Source organism: Macrobrachium nipponense, chromosome 35 (assembly GCF_015104395.2).
Source record: "Macrobrachium nipponense isolate FS-2020 chromosome 35, ASM1510439v2, whole genome shotgun sequence".
NCBI classification, from domain to species: domain Eukaryota; kingdom Metazoa; phylum Arthropoda; class Malacostraca; order Decapoda; family Palaemonidae; genus Macrobrachium; species Macrobrachium nipponense.
Genome location: NC_061096.1, coordinates 44,360,941 through 44,384,973, shown reverse-complemented (window position 1 = coordinate 44,384,973; position 24,033 = coordinate 44,360,941). Strand labels below are relative to the sequence as shown.

General features: G+C 43.4%; 1 protein-coding gene across 1 annotated transcript; it reads right to left on the bottom strand.

Annotated features, from left to right (window-relative positions):
* Nucleotides 1-220: 220 nt before the first annotated feature.
* On the bottom strand, nucleotides 221-24,033 carry LOC135208725 (small ubiquitin-related modifier 3-like). The gene is made up of 3 exons (XM_064241213.1): nucleotides 23,877-24,033; nucleotides 3,132-3,257; nucleotides 221-2,019 (listed from the first exon to the last, which is right to left on the bottom strand). The coding sequence occupies exons 1-3, from the start codon at nucleotides 23,892-23,894 to the stop codon at nucleotides 1,858-1,860; spliced, it is 306 nt and encodes a 101-aa protein (XP_064097283.1). The 5' UTR covers nucleotides 23,895-24,033; the 3' UTR covers nucleotides 221-1,857.

The following is a 24,033-nucleotide window of genomic DNA, read 5'->3' as shown; positions in this document are numbered from 1 at the left end:
AGTATGATACATTAACAGTGTTTTGTAATCTTGAACCAGAATTTATGTGCTCAAGTAATCCTTCATTTTTCAACTTTCAACACACTACTATCCTTTCTGGTTTAAAATTACAGTAGTGTTTGAACGCAAAACATTTTCAATTAATTTCAATCAGAATTCTAATAGATCTTGCCTGTAAGAGCTCTTCAATGCAGAACACTGGGAAATAATATTTACAATAGTTAATCAAATAACAATTTATTTTTCTCTCACCATTATCAAGAACTAGGTAGTGACCAGTGTACATGTTGTAAAACATGGCAATTCCTGCCATCCCACACAGTGGGGAAAGGTTGAGGGTTCCATCATAAAGTATTAAGGGGATTAAGAATATAGTTTTGTCAGCTACATCTGAAGTATAAAACATTACAGGAAAAAAATTCTTATAAACTATTTTGAGTCAAAAGTCTTTAGGCCATGTCAGTCAGGTAGGCCCGAATATCTCTCCGTCAAGTTCACGTAAGTAATCCATGCGGAGCAGTTTTGTCCGTGAGCAAAAGCAGTTGTAATCTAGCATTCATACAGCAATTTCTGGCAATGACCAACATGCCATTATTGCTATAGGAATAGTGATTGTAAAGTACAGTTAAACTCCACATTCTAGCTTTCCTTAAAATATATTTGGGGAGAGGGGGGAAACCAATTCTGGTCCACTTAAAACACAAGCAATATTTTTTCCATAAAACAGTGTACTGTATTCACATTTCATTTTAAATAAATATTTCAGCTGTTCCAGACTTTATTATGGCTCTACAGTTACAGGCTATAGTACTGTACTTACCATTGTGTGAATGATACATTCTACATATCCTGAACAACAAGAACTTACGATTGTAAGTGCATTCTAAATACCAAACTAGTTGAAGATCAACAGATGATTCAAGTGAGTCTGTGGACTCAACACCAATAAAGTTGAATGTATACTGTAGTTGTAAATAAAGTTTGAAAAGCTGACTTCCACAAGATGTAGTATTGTTGTTTATGTCAGAACAACGAGATTCCTTCACGGTGAGAGAACAATTCAATTCTTTTTCTGAAAGATACTTTAAATCAGAATGCCACTGTTATTCAAAAGAAAAACTATAAAACAACATATACTATGCAGTTTCTGCTATGGTAAACAATATTAATGTGCATGTTCAGGGTAAGTGACGCAACATAAGTTATTCCAATCCTTATCCATTAGAGATTACGTAACTACAGTAGAGCAACATGAGAATCTTTGTGAAAGTTACAAATTACTGTAATTGATATAAACTCTGTAGCGTCAGTAAAGATTATTAGAGCGAAGTTAAACTGTACTGTACCTACAACGATATCCTCTTTCCTCAAATGATACACAGCGAATGAAAAATTAAGTAAACTAGTAAACTGATGAGTACACTGACCTTCCTCAAAGGACTGTGACAGCAATACAACCATGAAGAAAAATGTAAGTTCAAAATTAATGTATCAATACATTTTTATGAAAATGAATGATAGTATTTCTATAATGACCATAGAACATGATAATACGACATCCTTAGCAACTGCTACAGGCAAGGGAAAATGAGGAGGAAGAGAGCAAATAAAAAATAAATGACTTCCCACACTTAACAACAAAAATTCTCTTAAAACGTCTTCCCGCTGAGTTTAGAAAAAGGGCTACGATGGAAAGTTCATGGAGGTTCAAATGTTTGGGGTAAAAGTCAAACAGATAATGCCTTTTACAAAACTTAAACTCGTAATGTACAAAACATTTACCACTGCCTGCTTTTACTCAATTAGCAGATGAAAAAAGTTTCTGATTTAATCCAAGCAATCCATAAACATATAGTGTCACAACTGCAAGTGATGGCTTCTATGGCAGGATCTTCCTCCAGTTTGCTGCTGGAATACTTCTATTGTGTCACCATCTTCCATTTCCAGTCCTTGAGGAGTATCATTCTCTGATATTGGCTGACCATCAAATCTAAATCTTACTGTCGTCTGGGCAAGTTTCTGTGGAGGCAATAAAAAAAAGGAGGGGGTGATAATGTGCAGCAATATGAGAATAAATAGAATATAGTTTAGGCAAACAACACCAAACAGTCTCCTTACTCACTGAATCTGGCTGAAGCATAAGCTTGGAGAAAAGCAATTCAGGGACTTACAAATAATTCCAAACAACAAAATCTGGCAAAGTTGTACAAAAACCTGGCGAGCAATCAACTTTTCATCAAATCCAATAGGAGTATTATAACAATTACTCTTTTCTTCTGCTATGGTCTCTCTTCCTTTTTCACACATGGGCAATATACTTTGTAGATGATCGCTATATATTTCAACTCTTCCATCTTATTTGTTATCAATTCTCTCTCAATTGACTCTGACACTCAATACAAGTTTGTCCTCGCAACTACTTTCTCCAGGGCCCTATCCTTCTGTCACATTCCTGAAATCATCTGTGTTCCACTTTAAACTAAAATATGTATTTTTTTCAACACAAACTCATTAACAGGGCAAGTCACCCCGAGGGTTACGACGGGTTCTGTTCTTGAGACGCGTCGTAAGCCGGAACATCGTCAAAAATCCTAAGAAAACCTTGCTTTTAATGCTTTGGGTGCATTGAAAACTATGGAAACTGCATTCTTATGGCATTGTTCATCTCTGGTAAAAAGGTCAATCAACACAGGAAGTGACCATTTCTTTAGATAAGGGAGTTCTGGAGCACAGATATTCTTTCCCGACCGAGTAAAAACCTTTCTCTTCTAGTTTTCTGGAGTTGGTATGTAGTTGCTAACTACGTACTGGATTAGGGGTATTGTCAGGTAATGCATTTGTGGCAAAACAAAGTACAGAGTGAATACTGTCCAGTACAGTACAAGTACTGTATACTTGTTAACAAAAAGGGCCCAACCCAAAACACAGAGAAGAAATAAAAAACCACCAAAGTGGGCATATATGAGTAATGAAACTGTGACATCATTAGAACATTTGGGAAATTAAAGTATTAATTAAAACAAAGCAGTTTTTGAGCAGTATACCAAAATTACCATAACAATCATCTGGACTTTTCAGCAGCAACTTTACTAGTAAACATGCCAGAACAAAATGGAAGTGGAATGACTTACTGATCTTTCACAATATGCATTGATCAACTTTTTCAATGAAGTATGTTTTTTAATTTTAAAGTGCACCATCTGGCCATCTTGACCCAGCACTTTCAGGTTGATGTGTTCTGTTGGTTTCTCCTCCTTCTGAAAAATTAAAAACAAAGTTAAATCAGAACTACGAATACAAAATCTTAACTAGTTAGAAATTATTATTATAAAGAATTTGTTTATCCAGACCTCTAAGCCCAATAACGACTTTTCTCGGGCTGGTTGACTACTGAGTACAATAACACTAGTTTATTCTAACAAAGAAAAAAAATAGTTCTCCACACATAATGGTCCACAGTAACTGGAAAATTCCATAGAATACAGCAAGCTCACTAAAAGGAAAACACAGCACTGCACTGTGATAGGTATAAACTTGTCAATTTGTTGTGTAGAGGTTGTAAGATATAAAGTATGAGACAGAAACAAAATTGATAATGATATGAAGTTTTTATGATAAAACAAAGTTTAATGTATACTTACCTGGCAGGTATATATATAGCTATATTCTCTGTTCACCTGGCAGAAATTTTCAAAACTCGCGGCAAACGCTAGTAACCTATTAGTAGTTCAGGCAACCACCACCCCGTTACCGTGGCGCTAGCGCTAGGAACCGTTCCCAATTGGGCCAGATTTTCTCTGAACCCTGTTCCCTGAGGGGAGGCGGGTGGGAATTATTATATATACCATGCCAGGTTAAGTATACATTAAACTTTGTTTTATCATAAAAACTTCATTTTTAATGTATGACACTTACCTGGCAGGTATATATATAGCTGATTGACACATTTGGAGGTGGGTCAAGGACAGCAACATTCTTAGAGTATAAAATATTATTAAAATATTATTAAAACTCCAGGTTCCTTACCTGCTAAGGTAGCTGACTTCATAGTCCTGCCTCTAAGCCTGCTTAACCTTAGTAGCTCTCAACAAGGAAGTGTCCTGTATGTTGAAGAAGCTAAGACTGGAACTGACAACTGGACGTGACCAATGTGTTGACAGAACCTTACAGCCCTCTTATGCCACGGCATTCAAGCTAGTTGAAAAAGAAACCCACAAATTCAATTTGTAACTTGTTTACTTCAAAGTATTTACATTAAGTTTTACTCCACACTCGAGTACTTTCAGGCCCCTCTGTGGCCCATTCTCAAGAGATGTTTGGGATGTTAGCCTGGGTCAAGGCCCAGCAGTCTTCTGGAAACTTCTTCTCGTTGTGCTGTCATTTATGCGATGGCTGTTTTCGGTTTTCTTGAGAGTTGCCAATCCCCTCTTGTCGCTCTGATATCCTGAGCTGATGGTCAATGGGATTCACCCTTGTGGTAAGGGTGTGGTACCGAAAGTCTGTTGGGCAGGAAACCTAATCTCCAGGTCAGCAGGGTCAATCTTAGCTTCTTTTAATATCAAAGCTCGGCTTATGGGATCTTCTGAGGTAAAACCTTTGTTTCCTTCAATTACTTTGATCTCTCTGATAAGCGCACCTTCTACTACCCTCCTGTGACTAATTTTGTTGCTTTTGTATATAAGCCTACTGTTTTGAAATCCATCCTATGGTCATTTTCCCAACAATGTCTAGCTATAGCACTCCCCTGAGAGTTAAGCTGTACTGCCCTTCTATGTTCTTGGACTCTAGTCCTTATCCCCTTCCCCACCTGATCCCCCACATATCTGTCTCCACAATTATTGCAATTGATATGTATACCCCCGCTACATCATCTGTATTACTGTCTTCTCCTTCCAATTTATTTTTACATACTTTGTTTTTTAAGTATTATCAAATGTGTATCAAATTATATTGACTTTCTTTCATTTTTGAAGTGATTTGTTTCATTTTAGGCATAAAAGGGAGGGCAACTATTTTCTTGTTTTCTTTATTCCATGTACTCTCTACATTCGCTCTGTAAAATATTTTCTAGCTTTGTGAGTGCCTTTTTCTGAACCATTCAGGGTATGCTAATGCATCGAAGCTTTTATCGATGTAATTTATTTCTTGCTCTATCTTGCAAGGGTCACACGTTCTCATTGCCCTAAGAAATAAACCTGTTAGAACCCCTATTTTATATCATGACTATGAAAAGAGAAGAAATGAATATAATGAGTTTGTATGTGTGGGATTTCTAGATGTGCTGAATTCATATCTGTTTCTTTTCTTTCTATGAGTATGTCTAAAAAGGGCAGTTTATTATTGTTACTTTTCTCTAAAGTGAACTGGATATTGCTATCAAACTTATTGAGCTCATCTAGAAAAGTTTCTATTTTATTTCATCCCTTGCAGAATAGCAAAATATCATCCACGTATCTCCACCATCCTTGCAGTTTTAAGTTAGGGACATTCACATTAGGAACTAGATTAGTTTCGAAATATTCCATATAGATGTTAGCGAGTATAGGTGATAATGAGGGACCCCATAGCTACTCCATATTTTTGTTTGTAAACATGTCCCTCAAACGTGAAATAAGTATCACTGACACACAATTTGATCAACTCCAGGAAGACGCCTATTTCGATGTTTGGATTGAAAATACCCTCATTATGTTTGTCTGTAGGAATTCTAATACTTTATCTAAGGGGACATTGGTGAATAATGCTACTACATCAAAACTAACCATGTGTCCCTTTATATTCTTTTTCTTAACTGGTTAGTTTTGATGTAGTAGCATTATTCACCAATGTCCCCTTAGATAAAGTATTAGAATTCCTACAGACTAAACATAATGAGGGTATTTTCAATCCAACATCGAAATAGGCGTCTTCCTGGAGTTGATCAAATTGTGTGTCAGTGATACTTATTTCACGTTTGAGGGACATGTTACAAACAAAAATATGGAGTAGCTATGGGGTCTCATTATCACCTATACTCGCTAACATCTATATGGAATATTTCGAAACTAATCTAGTTCCTAATGTGAATGTCCCTAACTTAAAACTGCAAGGATGGTGGAGATACGTGGATGATATTTTTGCTATTCTGCAAGGGGATGGAAATAAAATAGAAACTTTTCTAGATGAGCTCAATAAGTTTGATAACAATATCCAGTTCACTTTAGAGAAAAGTAACAATAATAAACTGCCCTTTTTAGACATACTCCCATCAGAAAGAAAAGACAAAACAGGATATGAATTCAGCACATATAGAAAGCCCACACATACAAACTCATATATTCATTTCTTCTCTTTTCATAGTCATGATATAAAAATAGGGGTTCTAACAGGTTTATTTCTTAGGGCAATGAGAACGTGTGACCCTTGCAAGATAGAGCAAGAAATAAATTAAAAAAGGGCACTCAACAAAGCTAGAAAAATATTTTACAGAGCGAATGTAGAGAGTACATGGAATAAAGAAAACAAGAAAATAGTTGCCCTCCCTTTTATGCCTAAAATGAAACAAATCACTTCAAAAATGAAAGAAAGTCAATATAAATTTGTATACACATTTGATAATACTTTAAAAAACAAAGTATGTAAAAATAAATTGGAAGGAGAAGACAGTAATACAGATGATGTAGCGGGGGTATACATAATCAATTGCAATAATTGTGGAGACAGATATGTGGGGGAATCAGGTAGGGGAATAAGGACTAGAGTCCAAGAACATAGAAGGGCAGTACAGCTTAACTCTCAGGGGAGTGCTATAGCTAGACATTGTTGGGAAAATGACCATAGGATGGATTTCAAAAACAGTAGGCTTATATACAAAAGCAACAAAATTAGTCACAGGAGGGTAGTAGAAGGTGCGCTTATCAGAGAGATCAAAGTAATTGAAGGAAACAAAGGTTTTACCTCAGAAGATCCCATAAGCCGAGCTTTGATATTAAAAGAAGCTAAGATTGACCCTGCTGACCTGGAGATTAGGTTTCCTGCCCAACAGACTTTCGGTGACCACACCCTTACCACAAGGGTGAATCCCATTGACCATCAGCTCAGGATATCAGAGCGACAAGAGGGGATTGGCAACTCTCAAGAAAACCAGAACAGCCATCGCATAAATGACAGCACAACGAGAAGAAGTTCCAGAAGACTGCTGGGCCTTTGACCCAGGCTAACATCCCAAACATCTCTTGAGAATGGGCCACAGAAGGGCCTGAAAGTACTCGAGTGTGGAGTAAAACTTAATGTAAATACTTAGAAGTAAACAAGTTACAAATTGAATTTGTGGGTTTCTTTTTCAATCGTCAGAAGAAAACTGAAAGAAGTTTTTGTTTGGTTTATTCAAGCTAGTACCAGATCATTTACCTGAACTACACACACACCATCACCGGATCATACCAACAAGACTGAGAAAAGTACCGCACACTTTTCTCAGACGACCAATAAACACAAACACCATCACCTAATAAAATCAACTAGCTTAAAAGAAGGTTATGGGGTAGTAACTCCTTTGCCCAATACTGTACCCGAGGACACGTATGGACCTAGCGTCTGACAATTATCAAAGGTTGTCTGTAAAACGTCCCTAAAGATAAATGAGACGCGAATATTGAATTAGTTCTCCAATATGTAGATTCAATAATTTCCTTGAGGGCTAAATTCTTTTTAAAAGCTAATGAAGTGGCCACTGCCCTGACTTCATGAGCCTTCACTTTCAAAATACCAAAGCTCTGCTCTTCACACAACATATGAGCCTCTTTAATTAACTCTCTCATGAAGAAGGCTAGAGCGTTCTTCGTCATGGGTCTAGTGGGATCTCTAACTGAACACCACAGAGCATCAGACTTCCCTCTGATAACTCTTGTTCTTTCTATATAACATCGCAACGCTCTCACTGGGCAGAGAACTCTTTCTTGCTCTTGACCCACCAATTCAGCTAGACCCAAAACTTCAAAGGATCTTGGCCAAGGATTAGCTGGATTCTCATTCTTGGCCAAGAAACCTTCTTGGAATGAACACAACTGCATTGCCAGTCTCCATCCCACCTTCTTCGATATGGCCTGAAGCTCACTAACTCTTTTAGCAGTGCTAATGCTACTAAAAAGATAGTCTTCTTAGCAAGATCTCTCAGAGAGGATTCCTCTAACGGCTCGAATTTGCTAGAAGTTAAATACTTCAAGACCACATCAAGGTTCCAAGCAGGTGGCCTGCATTCTGATTGTTTCTTCGTACCAAACGACCTAATCAGATCTCTAAGGTCTAAGTTATTCGAGATGTCTAGATCCCTGTGTCTAAACATGTTATTGTTATTATACAATTAAGTTTGTTCATACTTACCTGGCAGATAATATATATAGCTGTATTTCTGACGTCCGACAGAAATTTCAAAACTCGCGGCACACGCAGTGGGGCGGCCAGGTGTAGTACCCATTCCCGCCGCTGGGAGGCGGATATCAGGAACCATTCCCATTTTCTATTCATATTTTTATTAATGCCTCTGTCTCCTGAGGGAGGAGGGCGGGCACTTTAATTATATATATCTGCCAGGTAAGTATGAACAAACTTAATTGTATAATAACAATAACATTTTGTTCATGCCACTTACCTGACAGATATATATATAGCTGAATCACACCTTCGGATGGTGGGAAAAGACAGAATAGGATTTTTTGGGAAACTAACATTAAGTAGATGATATACATCTTGGTTCCTTACCTGTTTGCAAAGTAGACTATGTGATTACTGTCACGTAAGGCTGCTTTTGCTTAATTACAGAGTTGCCAGCCAGGTGGAGACCTGTAGTGCTGGTGCGCTCTGGATGATCTGTCAACGGGTGCGAGACCTCAGCGTGACAAGATCATCGAGGCCATACAAATGAGGGCAACGAAGCAACTGACCACCACCTGACCAACTATACACAAACCCTTAAAACTAGCTAACGGATGGGAGATCTTCACATAAGACTCACCACAACCTAAAAACACAACAACCTAACTTAACCTAACTAAGGAATAGGGAAAGAGCTACTTCCGGACCCCAATACTGTGTCCGCAGAAACGTATGGCCCCAGTGCATTGCAATCGTCATAGATCGTTCTCACATCCCTTAGGTAATGTGAGGCGAAGACGGAGTTGCTCCTCCAAAAGGTACAATCGAGGATGTCCTTGATTGACATGTTCTTTTGGAAGGCAAAGAGAGGTAGCGACGGCTCGTACTTCGTGCGCTTTTACTCGGAAGAGGCTCAAATCAGTCTTCTGGAAAGATGAATGAGCCTCCCGAATGGTGTCCCTTAGAAAGAAAGCCACTGCATTCTTTGATAAAGGTTAACGCTGGCCTCTTCACAGAGCACCAGAGGTTACCTGAGGGACCTCTAACCTCTTTAGTTCTATGCACGTAGAACTTGAGAGCCCTTACCGGGCAAAGGACTCTCTCTGGTTCTTGGCACCCACCAGACTTGGACATACCTTTGATTTCAAAAGTCTTCGGCCAAGGGATTCGAAGGATTTCATTCTTCGCCAAGAAAGATGGGTTCAACGGCAGACAGCATTGTCCCCTTTGAAGCCCATTACTTGCTAAACGCTTGAATTTCACTAACTCTCTTAGCCGTCGCAAGAGAAGTTAGGAAAAGAGCCTTCCTTGTCAGATTCCGAAGAGACGCTGTCTGAAGCGGTTCGAAAGTGTTTGACATAAGGAATTTCAGGACTACATCCAGATTCCATGAAGGTGGTCTCATTTGCGGAACCTTCGAGGTCTCGAAAGACTTCAAAAGGTCATGAATATCCTTGTTGTCAGACAGGTCTAGGCCTCTGTGCCTAAAAACCGCTGACAACATGCTTTATATCCCTTGATGGTAGGGGACCGCTAATTTCTGCACATTTCTGAGAAATAGCAGAAAATCAGCTATCTGGTTCACAGAGGTCGAGGAAGAAGAAACTCCTTCCTTTTTACACCATGCCCTGAAGGAAGCCCACTTCGACTGGTAAACAGCTCTTGTGGAAGCACGTCTCGCATGTGCGATTGCTCTCGCAGCTGCCTTCGAAAAACCTCTCGCTCTGGCCAACTTTTCGATAGTCTGAACGCAGTCAGACTCAGAGCGGAGAGGTTTTTTGTGAAACCTTTCGAAGTGCGGCTGTTTGAGTAGATCTTTCCTCCAGGGCAATGTCCTTGGAAAGTCCTACAAGGAAAGACATGACCTCTGTGAACCATTCTCTTGCTGGCCACATCGGAGCGATCAGGGTTAGCCTTGTCCCTTCCCCCGAGGCCGCAAACTTCCTCATGACTTCCCCCAGAATCTTGAATGGTGGGAATGGCATAAAGGTCCAGGTCCGTCCAATTCCACCGCAATGCGTCCACCGCGATTGCCTCTGGATCCAGGACCGGGGCAAAGGCCATCAGTAAAGAGGAAGTCTCTTGTTCCTTGACGTTGCGAATAAGTCGACCAGTGGACGTCCCCACACAGAGTCCATAGGTCCTCGACAAACGTCCTCGTGGCAAGGTCCATTCCGTCGGAAGGACTTGGTCCCGACGACTGAGAAGGTCTGCGCCCTGACGTTTTGCAACACCTGCAATGAATCTCGTCAGGATCGTTACCTCTTTCCTTTTTGCCCACAGCAGAATCTCTCTCGCTAGGGAGTACAACGCCCTGGAGTGTGTACCTCCCTGGTTTTTTAAATAAGCGAGTGCTGTGGTATTGTCCGAGTTTATCTGAACAATCTTGTTCTCCAAAACTCTTCTCGAAGAACTGCAGGGACAGAAATACTGCTGCCAGTTCTTTTACATTTATATGCCAGGCTACCTGTTCCCCTCTCCAGGAGCCTGACACTTCCTTCCCCCCTAGTGTGCTCCCCACCTGTGATGGAAGCGTCTGAAAACAACACTAGGTCGGGGCTCAAAAGACTTAGGGACACACCCTCTTGCAGCTTCTGAGGGTCCAACCACCATCTTAGGTGGTTCTTGATCGAAATCGATATCCTCAATACTGCATCGAGATCGTCTTTTGCCTTCCACTCGTCTGCCAAGAAGAATTGGAGAGGCCTGATGTGCAGTCTTCCCAAGGAAACAAACCTTTCCAGCGAGGAAATGGTCACCCCAGCAGACTCATCCATTCCCTCGCCGAGCAAGTCTCCTTCCTTAGAAAGGCTGAGATCTTTTCTAAGCCTAGCTGCTGACGTTCCTGGGACGGAAACGCTCGAAAAGCCACTGAATCCATCTGAATCCCCAGATACACGATGGACTGTGTTGGGGTCAGATGCGACTTTTCGAGGTTGACCAGAAGTCCCAGGGACTTCGCTAAGGCTAAAGTGAACTGCAAGTCCTTCAGACTTCTCTCTCGACGACGCCCTGATCAGCCAGTCGTCGAGGTATAGGAAACTCTTATTCCCGAAGAGTGTAGCCATCTCGCTACGTTCTTCATCACTACTGTGAACACCATCGGAGCCGTGGTCAGTCCGAAGCACATCGCTCTGAACTGCCAAACTTTGTTGTTCAAGACAAATCTTAGATATTTTCTTGAAAGAGGGTGGATCGGGATGTGGAAGTACGCGTCCTGCAAGTCCAAGGATACCATCCAGTCGCCCGGTCTCAAGGCTCCCAGAACAGAATGAGGCGTCTCCATCGTGAATTTTATCTTTTCCACGAAAAGATTGAGCCTGCTTACATCTAGAACTGGACGCCACCCTGACGACTGCTTTGGTACTAGGAAGATTCTGTTGTAGAAACTTGGCGACCGCAGGTCCGCGACTTGTTCCACGCTCTTTTGTCGATCATCCTGTTGAAGGAGATCGAACAAGACTTTCTTCTTTTCTCCTTGGTAGGATGGAGAAAGGTCTCTGGGAGTCGTAGAAAGAGGAGGAAGATCTAAAAAGGGGATCTTGTACCCCTGCTCCACGATCTTGAGGGACCAAGAGTCCGTGTCTCTCTCTCTCCACGCTCCCGCAAAATACTTCAGTCTGGCTCCGACTGGTGTCTGAAGGACATGCTTTTCACTTGGAAGGCTTTGGTTTAAAAGAAGCTCTTCTCGTGAAAACCCTCTCCCTCGAGGAGCTGCTCTCGAGGGGGGAGCCCCACGAAAGGGCTTTACTTTCTTCGGCGGACGAACTGCAGCCGAAGATGTTGAAGTCCGGCCGACCGTCTTGTAGACTGGGCCAAAAGATCCTGAGTAAGCCTTTCTCGTTGTAGGCATGTTCTGTCAGGTCCCTTTACCAAAGTCTGGGGGAAGAGATGGTTCGAAAGAGGCGGAAAACAACAAGTCCGCTTTCTGAGCTGGCGTCACTGACCGAGCTGTGAAGTTGCACAGCAAAGCTCTCTTTTTTTAACAAAGCTGTCCCAAAGTGAGATACTAGCTCTTCCGAACCATCCCTGACGGCTTTGTCCATACATGCTAACACGCTGGACAGCTCCCCCAGACTAAGAGATTCTGGGCTTCTCGCTTGTAAATCCAGAACTCCCAAACACCAATCAAGGAAGTTGAAGACTTCCAGCGTCCTAAGCAGACCTTTCAGATGATGGTCTGTCTCCGACGCGGTCCAAGTTACCTTGGCAGAGGGTAAAAATGACCTCCTCTGTAAGTCTACAAGGCTGGAGAAATCTCCTTGAGCCGACGAAGGGATACGAACTCCCACTTCTCCTTGGTCTTATACCAAATGCCTCCTTTACCACTAAGTCTAGTAGGAGGCAAGGCGAAGGTCGTCTTGCCTTGGTCTCTCCTTCTTATCATCCAGTCCTGGAGCTTCTTGAAAGCACGTTTTCGTCGATAGAGAAGTCTTCATCTCTACGAACTCCGGGATTTTCCCCGTTTCGATGAAGAAAACTGTGAAGGAGGAGACTTGGGAGCTGCGGGCTGAAAAAATTTGTCCTCAAAAGAAGAACGCAAGAGTCTGACTAGGACTTTGTAATCCGAGGTAGAAGGGGCTGTAGCAGGTTCATCTTCACCCGATTCAGCCGAACTACCCAGTTCTCCTTCTTCTCTCAACGGAAGAGGAGAACGTCTGTCAGGCGAGATGAAGGCGTCCTATTGGCGGGTTATTTAGCAAGGATCAGAAAGGACCCCCTCTACCTTGCAAGCTGCAGCCTTATCACTGCTGTCTTCTTTCTGACGCTTACTGCTCGCTGATGGAAGAGCGTCCTGAGGCGGACGAGCGTCTTCCGCGGCAGTCCCACCTGCCCGAGAAGCGTCTTTACCTCTCTTCGCTGGCATACGTGCCTGAGCGCGTAACAAAGTGTCTGGGGGTAAGAATTCTTGTTCAGAATCCCCGAAAGCGTCTTGAAAGGAGGCCTGAACGTCCTGGCGAACTTCCTGCCAAGCGTCCTGTCTAGCGTCCTGGAGAGCGGCCTGCGATCGTCCTGTAGCGTCCATGGCGAGCGTCCTGACGAACGTCCTGCCTAGCGTCCTGCAAGCGTCCTGACAAACGTCCTGCCGAGCGTCCTGACGAACGTCCTGCCTAGCGTCCTGCCAAGCGTACTGACGAACGTCCTGCCGAGCGTCCTGACGAACGTCCTGCCTAGCGCGAAGCGTCCCGACAAGCATCTTGCCGAAGTCCTGACCGCCAGAAACCGTCCTTGCACACAAAGCGTCTTCAAAAACGTCCTGTCGTAACGTCCTTCTATAAGACGAACGAGATCGGCGAATCGCTGAAGGAGAAGCGATCGGCGAACGAGACGCAGGGGGCGAAGGCAACGGAGACTGCTTAGTCCTCTTTACAGGCAGTCTAAGGTCCTTCCTCCGCTTAGGCTCGACTGCTGCTGGGCAAGTCCTCTGAGCCATAAGCGAGGATAGCTGGTCCTGAAGGGACAAAAGAATGTTCTTCGTTGGAGAAGAATGAGACGAGGAAGCAGGACTGGTCCTGTGAGAAGCGAGGGCGAGGGGACGCTCCTTCCTTCTCAAAGGAACAGCTACCTGTTCTCAGGTGTACGCGCCTGTGCGCGCAACCTAGCGTCCTCATCGGAGGAGATCCTACCTCTCTTCTGAGGCGGAAAGACATCATAAGCGTCTTCCGACGAAAGCGGCGAAAGAGGACGTGAAGCGTCCTCCGCAAGAAACGTCCTCTTTAACGGACGAGAGTCTCTCCGAGCGCTCCACCCCTTGCGCGGGGAGGACGCTTCGGAGGACGAAAAGCAATCCTTCAAGACGCGTGCTCGTGCACGGTCCTTGGCAGCCTGGGTCTTTGCTACATGGTCTGCCGAAGGGACGCCAGATCGGTGGGAAGCCCCCCCGTAACCCTCTTGCGGCTTTCGACATACGTCCTCCACCCTGGGTCTTGGGAGTCTGATAGAGGTCTAGGCCTAGAGGCATTATGGGGCCGATCTGACGCCCCCTCCACAACACTGGGGCACGATCACACACTTACACCGAGCCAGTTTTCCAAGGCTTTCACTTTGGTCTCCAGAGTGCGAAGGGACTCCAAAATCATAGAGAGAGCATCCGCTCCTCCCGACACAGAATCAGAGCCCGAAGGCAACACAGGTTTGAGGGGTTTGTAAACACTACAGGTGTTAGTGCAGGAGAAACGTTAGTCTTACCTTTGGAAGAACTCCTTGAGGAAGACCTCCTGATCCTATCGCGCTCCAATTTAAGGCGATAGGACTCATATGCTCTCCATTCATCATCAGTCAATCTCTCACATTCCTTGCACCGATGATCAATCAAACAATGAAGCCCCCTACAACTCATACATACTGTGTGGGGGTCTACCGATGCTTTCGGTAGCCTCACCTTACAATCAGCACAACACACACTCTGAAACTCACACCACTTGATCCAGACATATCTTATAGAGAAAAGTCAATCCAAAATCAAAAAAACGGTTCCACTATCGCGCATGCCAATTCAACAATCCAATTCAATACCAACAAAATCAATCAGATACTTAGAAACGAGTCAATTCCAAAATTCAAAAAATCCTGAGCAGAGGTCTGTAAACAGATGTTTACCGACCGACCGGCGACAGAAAAAAATATGAATAGAAAATGGGAATGGTTCCTGATATCCGTCCTCCCAGCGGCGGGAATGGGTACTAACACCATCCTGGCCGCCCACTGCGTGTGCCGCGAGTTTTGAAATTTAATCCGTCGGACGTCAGAAAATACAGCTATATATATATCTGTCAGGTAAGTGGCATGAACAAAACTGAGGTTAGCATACTCTTATAACCTTTGATTGTCGAAACTGACAAGCGTAAATCCTTCCTCAAGTATAGAAGGAAATCTACGATTTGGGTCACAGAGGTACTGGATGAAGACACTTTCCTGTTCTTACACCACTTCCGGAAATTGTCCCACTTCGACTGATACACTGTGATTGTGGAGGTTCTTCTGGCTCTAGCCACTGCACTGGCCACCTCTCTAGAATATCCCTCGCTCTGACCAGACGTTCGATAGTCCTGAACGCAGTCAGACCCAGAGCGAGGGTATTCTTGTGAAACCTGTCGAAGTGGGGGGGGTTGTCTGAGTAAATCTACTCTCAGAGGAAGAGTCCTTGGCGTATCTACTGTCCATTCCAGTACCTCTGTGAACCACTTTGGGTGGGCGGCCAAAACGGGGCTATTAAGGTCATCCTCGTTCCTTGTTTGCTCCTCCCTGAACTTCTTCACACTTTCCCCAGCACCTTGAACGGCGGAGGAAAAGCGTACAGATCTAAGTTTGACCAATCCATCAGGAATGCATCGACGCCACTGCTTCCTGGTCTGGAACCGGAGAGCAATATGTTGGCAACCTTTTTGTTCTGGCTGTCGCAAACAGATCCACTACCGGACGGCCCCACAACTTCCACAGGCTCTGGCAAACCTCCATGTGCAACGTCCAACTCCGTCGAGAGAAGTTGCTCTCTTCTGCTCAACAGGTCCGCACCCACGTTCTTCTCTCCTTGTATAAACTGGTGAGTATCACGACCTTTTCCTCTTCCGCCCAAAGCAGAATTTCTTTTGCCAGATCGTAAAGGGGAAAAGAATGAGTTCCCCCTTGTTTCCGGATGTATGCCAGAGCCGTGGTGTTGTCCGAGTTGACCTGCACTGTCTTGTTTCGAATCAACTCTCTGAAGTGCTTCAAAGCCAAGAAAATTGCCATCAGTTCCTTCCTGTTTATGTGCCACTTCGTTTCGACCTTGCTCCAAAGTCCCGACACCTCTTGAGGGCCTAATGTCGCTCCCCAACCCGCGTCCGACGCGTCGGAAAACAAGACGAGGTCTGGGTTCTTCTGCTGAAGCGACATCCTCTTGCTAACCTGCCTGGAGTTAGCCACCACTTTAATTCCTCCTTTACTTCGGCCGGAATTAGAAACTGGAAGGAATCCGGTTGCAATTTTCTTGGCCATGAATCCTTCAGGAAAAACTGAAGAGGTCTCATGTGCAGTCTTCCTAAAGAAATGAACCTCTCTAGCGAAGAGAGTGTGCCCAGTAGACTCATCCACTCTCTTGCAGAGCATCGGTCTTTCTTTGAAAGTCCTGCACCTTCGAATGCATGGGCTTGCCTCTCGGGGACAGAAAAGCCCGAAAAGTCACTGCCGATATCTGAATCCCCAAATAAACTATCTGTTTGTTGGGGCTCCAATTGAGACTTTCCCATATTCACTTACCAGACCTAGGTCTTTTGCCAAGTCCAATGTTTGACTCAAGTCCTCCAGACATTGACTTCTTGATTGGGATCTTATCAACCAGTCGTCCAGATAAAAGACACTCTGATCCCTCTTAAATGTAACCATCTCGCCACATTGGACATCATCCTCGTGAACAACTTGAGGGGCTGCTGCAAAGGCCGAAACATAGGGCCTTGAACTGAAAGACCCTGTCCTGAATCACAAACCTTAGATACTTCCTGCTTCCTGGATGAATCGGAATATGAAAGTATGCGTCTTGTAAGTCCAGAGTCGCCATCCAGTCCCCTGGACGTACCGCTGCCAGTACTGAATCGTTCGTCTCCATAGTGAACTTGGTCTTTTCTACGAAAGATTCAGTTGACTTACGTCCAGCACTGGCCTCCAACCTCCCGAGGACTTTGCAACCAGGAACAGACGGTTGTATAAAATCCCGGAGATTCGTGATCCAGAACAGGTTCTATGGCTCCTTTCTCTAGCATGGAAGCTACTTGCTCCCACAGAGCCGCTTTCTTCTCTAAATCGTTGTAATTTGCCCCGAGGGCTCTCGGAGATGTTGCGAGAGGAGGTCTTTTGCAAGAAAGGAATCTTGTACCCTTCCCGAGCTACGCCCGTTGACAGCCCAGGGATCTGCCTTCATATTCTGCCAAACTTCCCAAAAACCTTGAAGTCTGGCTCCCACTGTCGTCTGGAGGACTGAATTCTCATTCTTTAGAGGGGGTCTTGGCTCCTCTTTTCTCGGGTACTCTCTTACCCCTAAAGGCGGGTCGAGCGAATGTTCTTCCTCGAAAGGGCTGTTGCGAAGGCCTAGTATCCTTTGGAGTCTCTTCACCAACTTGGTTGGTAAGAACTTTTTAACTGAAGAAGAAAGAAGATCTTGAGTGGCTTTCTGCGAAAGGGAGAGAGCTATATCCCTAATCACCTCTGAAGGAAACAGCTGTTTCGAAAGAGGAGAGAACAGTAACTCCGATTTCTGAGAGTTAGAAACTCCTTTTGAAGCGAACGAACACAACAGCGATCTCTTCTTAAGGTACTCCTGCTGTGAATAACGAAGCCAGTTCATTCGTTCCGTCTCTCAGAGCCTATATGGCAGGACATAATGCTCTTAGCGGTTTCTAAGTCCTGTGAATCCTCTTCTTCTAGGGAGTTCGCTAGCGCTCCCAAAGACCAATCCAAGAAATTGAAGACTTCGAAAGTCCTAAAAATCCCTTTAAATAGATGATCAAATTCTGAAGACGTCCACCAGACCTTGGCAGACTGTAACGCCTGTCTGCGTGAGCTGTCTACTATACTGGAGAAGTCCCCCTGGGAGGAGGCAGGTACTCCCAGGCCTAGACTTTCTCCAGTAGCGTACCATACTCCTGATTTAGAAGCCAACTTAGCTGGAGGAAAAACAAAAGAGTATTTTCCCGCTTTCTTTTTCTTCTCCTTCATCCAGTCATTCACACCGTTGAAGGGCCTTCTTTGCCGAAATTGACATTGTCATTTTAAGGAAAGAGGACTTCTTTGGAGTCCTAGTCTTGGAAAACTGTGATAAGGGGGATAACGGAGCTGTCGGTTTAAATTCCCCCTCAAAACAGCCATAAGACGTGAAGTCAGAACCTTATAATCTGAAGAAGGTTCCGTATTCTTTTCTTCAATTACTTCCAATTCTTCTTCTGCTGAAGAAATGTCTTGTAAATCCTCGTCGTATTGAGGCTTCGTTGAAGGAATAGAGTCCTGCCGCCTGCGTCCTGCGGCTACCGAGGCGTCGGCGTCCTGCCGCCTGCGTCCTGCGGCTACCGAGGCGTCGGTGTCCTGCCGCCTCTCGATGTCCTGCCGCCTGCGTCCTGCGTCCTGCGTCCATCGTAGACACGCTGCTTCCTGCCGCCTGCGTCCTGCGTCCACCATTGTTCCCCGCGTCCTGACGTTTGCGTCCTGCTTCTTCCGCAACTATTTTCCTCCTAGCGCCAGTGCGCCCTGCGTCCTCGGCGAACGCGTCCTTGTCTTTTAGAAGACTATGGGAAGGAAATCGTCCTTACGCCTCGAAGATGCTTGTTCAGGAGCATCCCAAGACTTCACCAGCACTGCCAACTTGGACTGCATTTCCCGTAAGAAATGCTTCGTACTATCCTCCTGAATGGTAGACGACGAAGGATGAGGATTACGAGCGGGCGGACTGCGACCTAACGGAGAGCGATCTTGTACTCTACCCGACGGAGAAATACGAGGGGAGGATACATGAGAAGATGGAGGCGATTCTCCCATGGAAACCCACCTGCCGAGACAGGGACGTATATCAACCATGCGTGCCTGCGTCCTCTCTAGTACGAAAATCCTTTTCCTCTTGATCGGCACTGCGTCCCCGTCTTCCGAGGATGACAACACCTCAGGACTACTCCAAGCCTCACTATCTTGCACCTGTCTCTCGAGAGCAGTTGATGTCCTGAACGTCCTCTTGAGTGGGCGAGACACCACTGCATACCGACGTTCTCGCTCGGAAGTCGAACCTTCCGAGGACGCACACTTCCCCAGTTACGCCTTTTCTGCGGCGAACTGCAACAGCCTGGGAACTTGCAACAGGACTGTCGAAGGGACGCCTGACCGTGACAAAACCTCTCTCGCCTCCCTTCGACTGTCGACATGCCTTCTCCCTTGGGTCTGGGAGCTTGACAGAGGTCTAGGTCTAGGAGCACGAGAGAGACGATCAGACGCCCCCTCCACTACACTTTCACTGACATCGAAAGCACTAACTCTATCTGTAAGTCGCTGTATCTGGTCGCCCACATGGACGCAAGGGCAGCGAACACTTTCACAATATTTGTATCGTTCGCCTCCTCCGATACAGCAGCGGGCGCAGATACCTGGGGAGAAGGAACTACCAATTCTACATTAGAAGGAGCTGGAGAGGAAATACATTCACTCCTTTTACTCGAAGAATTCGACTTCTCACTACGAGAAACAGATCTCCTTACACGATCTTTCTCAAGCCTCTCAACATATTTCATAAAGACCTTCCATTCCTTCTCTGATAAATTCTCACATTCAATGCATTTATTCTCCCAAGTACACACATTCTCCCTACACTTCTTACAAACGGTATGAGGGTCGACCGAAGCTTTCGGCAATCTTACCTTACACCCCTCTTTTACACACACTCTAAACATACTTCCAGTATCAGACATCTTTAAAGAACAATCCAAAGCGAATGCCAAGCTAACGTTTCCGAGTACAATACCAAAATCCAAGATTCAGTCAGCAACGAGAATGAAAATTCTAGCAGGGAACCACCAATAATGTTGCCGGTTCGGCTGGCAGAGAAAATCTGGCCCAAATTGGGAACGGTTCCTAGCGCTAGCGCCACGGTAACGGGGTGGTGGTTGCCTGAACTACTAATAGGTTACTAGCGTTTGCCGCGAGTTTTGAAAATTTCTGCCAGGTGAACAGAGAATATAGCTATATATATACCTGCCAGGTAAGTGTCATACATTAAAAAGAGAAATTAAATTCTTTACAAATAAGATTTATTTCTTTGTTACAAACCCACAATTTACAATAGCCTATTTGTGTATCAGCACAATCTCAGACTTACTCCAAGAAGAATAGTAGTATATCTGCATTTCCACTTAGCCTGGTATGCTGTACCTGGGACTCTTTGTGTTTCAGTGGAAGTAAAGTCATTTCCTGTCTTGTCTAGATTCAATGTACAAAGGAGGGATTGGGAGGTGGGATGGGAAGGCTTCCTTTTTGCATCAAGATTAATGTAAAAGATGACTGAATAGGAAAGCATATCTTCATACTAACAAGGACTAGAACCTTTCAATAAAGCTACAGGTTCTTTTTTAAGAGCTATTCAAACCTAATTAAGTAACACTTACCCAAGCAACAAACATCATGAAGAAATTGAATAAGTACTTTGACTGGTTCAGCCATGGGAGGCACAAACAGACATTTCCAAGCCAGTCACATGAGAAGACTTGAATAGCTGATGGACACGCATTCAGACAGGTGTGAACTGGTTGAAGAGGAGTGACAGCCCCTGCGGGCTACTGGCACCAGCAGTGCAGTCGCTACAGGCAGCTTAAGTTCAAGAGTAAGATAGGAGTACAGTGGACCTCAGCCCATGCAGAGAACACCAACAAGCCCAGTGGGGAAGGATATCTCTCGTGTTGATGAAGAGCAGAGACCATGTCCTCAGAACTTTGGGGAACTAATTACAATGGCAAATTTTCAAAAAAACGTATCTGAGTATGCTCAAAGTAGTGTCGGAAAAGATAACTCTTTTATGGCCGATGTCTACATGGATTCATGTAGGCCCAAGTGTACATACTTGGCACCCTGTAAGCACTACAAATCAAGTGGGAGTCTTTCTCAAAACCCGACAAAAAACAGCACTGCATTGTTTGCCCTCCTATAAATGCAACTACATTGTGGCACTATTTAAAATATCAGTAACAGTAAATTGGTTGTTACTGATATGTGTTAGAACATAGTTAATATCAGGAACATAATGACAATGCTAGCCCAAATTAAAAAACTAATACAGTATTGATAATATCTGGCACCCAAAACATACAGGAAAACAATTATACTTTATCATTACCGAAAAACTGACAATCAAGAAAGATATTAACAAGTGAGACACCGGAGACACTATTAATGGGAAAACATACAGACCTTAAAAAACTGAAACAAAAAATTAGAGGGAATGCATAGACACCTTAACAGAATTGATTAAAGTAAACTACATTGTAAATAACATGAAAGCTGGGAATAAACTTACACATAACAAAACATGGAAATAATGAACAGAGCAGCTGTTAAATGTGAACAGGTGTACTTACAGTTACCAGGAACTGCAGCAACACGACACTTACACAACTTGATGCTGGAGAAGGAAAAACACTTCATATAGGCAGATATTCAAGAGAATTTTCGTAAATTATACATAAACCAACACCAAAAGCTTAAGAAAAGTCAACTGGAAATCATTCATGAAATCATTACCATATTAAAAAAAATGAGAGTAAGAATCTCAAATTCTCAAGAACATATTAATGAAAAGGTGGGCATACCTACACATACACTGAAGATTAATGATTGCTATCAGTCACTGAGTCCCTGATGCATACTTACCAAGTGGAGGTTTTCTACTTAAGTGTGTCTGAGGATTGCCCTGATACACAGACAGGCCATTGTAAATTGATGGGTTTGCAATAAAACAAACAAATTCTGGAGAAATGACAGCAACACAACAAAATGGAGTAGGCATACTGATCAAAGATGAAAAGGCAGATGTTGTGAAACAAGTTCAAAGAATAAATGAAAGAAATGTGAGAATTAAAGCAATCTTATGGAAGAAAGTAATGAGTGAACGTTCTTTGAAGATGTGATGGGAAAAACTGTATAACTTTGGTTTTATAACTTTGTTGAGAAACCAAAAAAAGCAGTTTTACTAGAATTCAGCCTTAGACAAGGATTAAAGACACTAAACACATCTTAAAGAGACATTTAGAGCACGGAAGAAGAGGAGCTTAAAACACAGACTGATTTTTATTGATGGGAAGTACAGAGGACACAAAAAACATGAGAGAGAGAGAGAGAGAGAGAGAGAGAGAGAGAGAGAGAGAGAGAGAGAGAGAGAGAGAGTGCTTATGTGTAAAGCAATGAATCACAACCTGATATATACAATAGCTGTACTTATTCTTACCCCAGAAAAGCATAAAAACAGACTCCAGTACTATGACACAGTACATAACTTTGCAATGAAGAAACCTATGGTATTGGCAAATCAATGACATCTGTTCTTCATGACAGGCTTTGTGATTGATATTGATTAATAATAGAAATTAACTATTATTCTGAAAGATAATAATGTGGTTCATGCATTATAGACCTTTAAGTGCCATTCCCACACTTTTGGCCTCTGACTCCTAAAACCTCATTTTACCAGTAAAGCTTTGCATAATTGTTAGGTACATATTACACCAGGATATATCAATCGGTAAGCTTTTAAAAAATTAACTTTTTCAATAGACAGTTTATAAATCTGTACAATATACTTCTATACACAGCACTCAAAACACCTTAGACTATGCTATGGATGACTGCAAGGACAAATAGGCCTACCGTTTTCACCCATCAAAAGTTTTTTTTCTTAATTGACAAGTTCACTCATTTGTATTTCATCTTAGGCTTCATATCTTTACATAACTCCATCCTTGTGCTAGCATAACATTCCTTAGGCATACATTCAGGCTACACATGAAGAGGCCAATGAAATGATGAGTAAACCTAACACCAGTTGCCAATTAACCTTATACCCAATTCTTCATAAATCATTACTATGGCAACCCTACGCTACCTAATATTACCTAATAGGCTAAAATTAATAAAAATTAGGCCTATGAACTATAACATACTGGCTTGGTAGTTTAAAGTTTAGGCGTCAGTTAGGCTTAATGACAGTAACGTGACCAGCGGCTTTGCGTGACTTCCGGACCACGTCAAGAGTGAACTCCTATCACCAGAAATACACACCTCTCACTCCTCAATGGAATGCCCGAGAATCAAACTCACGGCCATCGAGGTGGCAGCCAATACCATACTGACCACGCCATTGAGGCACTTCCTCTAGCCTATGACTAAGTTTGAGTATTTCATGTGTAGAATATATAAAAGTTGTTATTTGCATTATCCTAGGATGGGTAATAAACTACTTGTTAGACAAATGTCCCCATCAAGCCTAACCATCTCTGTAAGCGAAATGACAGCCTAAACCTTGGTCTACATGACAAGCCTGTGCTGCTCAATGGCTGCAGGATGAATAAACGCTGTTTATTTATGTTAACGCATTTATGTATATTATTCTAGAATGGGTATTAGGGTACTCGTTGGGCTACGGTGCCAATTAACCGTAGCCCTCGTTAATCTAACCAAATTCACGGCGGCATAGGCTAAGGCTTAGGCTCGCTCCAGCCGAACGTCTCTGGCTCGGAGTTGGCTCGTCGTTGCCTAGCGTTATCGCATTAATGACGCAAATACGACGCACAAATGACAGCGAGCCTTCGTCGAGACGCGAAATACGCGTCACAACTCGCGAAATATACTAAATAAGCGTTGCAAGAGGCGACAAACCAGCCTAACCCCCAAATCTCCGAGGGATGATTTATCACCTTTACTCAACTACTCCTGTTAGGCTTCATGTCACCGTTCTCACGCCCCTCTGGCGGGTTTGTCGAGGGGCTTAGACCTCCTGCCGGAGTAATTTCCGATGGAATATGACATACCTTTGCTTCCTCGGACATTTTTGAAGGTTTGTTTTTTATTAATGCAACTCTCTCGTTGACGATGAGGGTACGTTTGTAAACACTAAATGCTGCAATGACCGCAATTCCTTTATTGTCGGGTCATGTAATGGATTTCCCAGGCTCGTCATTTTTATAA

Excerpts from the sequence above, each read along its gene's own strand:
- LOC135208725 (XM_064241213.1), bottom strand. Across the intron at positions 2,020-3,131 it reads ATGCATATTGTGAAAGATCA|AAACTTGCCCAGACGACAGT; the intron begins GTAAGTCATTCC and ends TTGCCTCCACAG.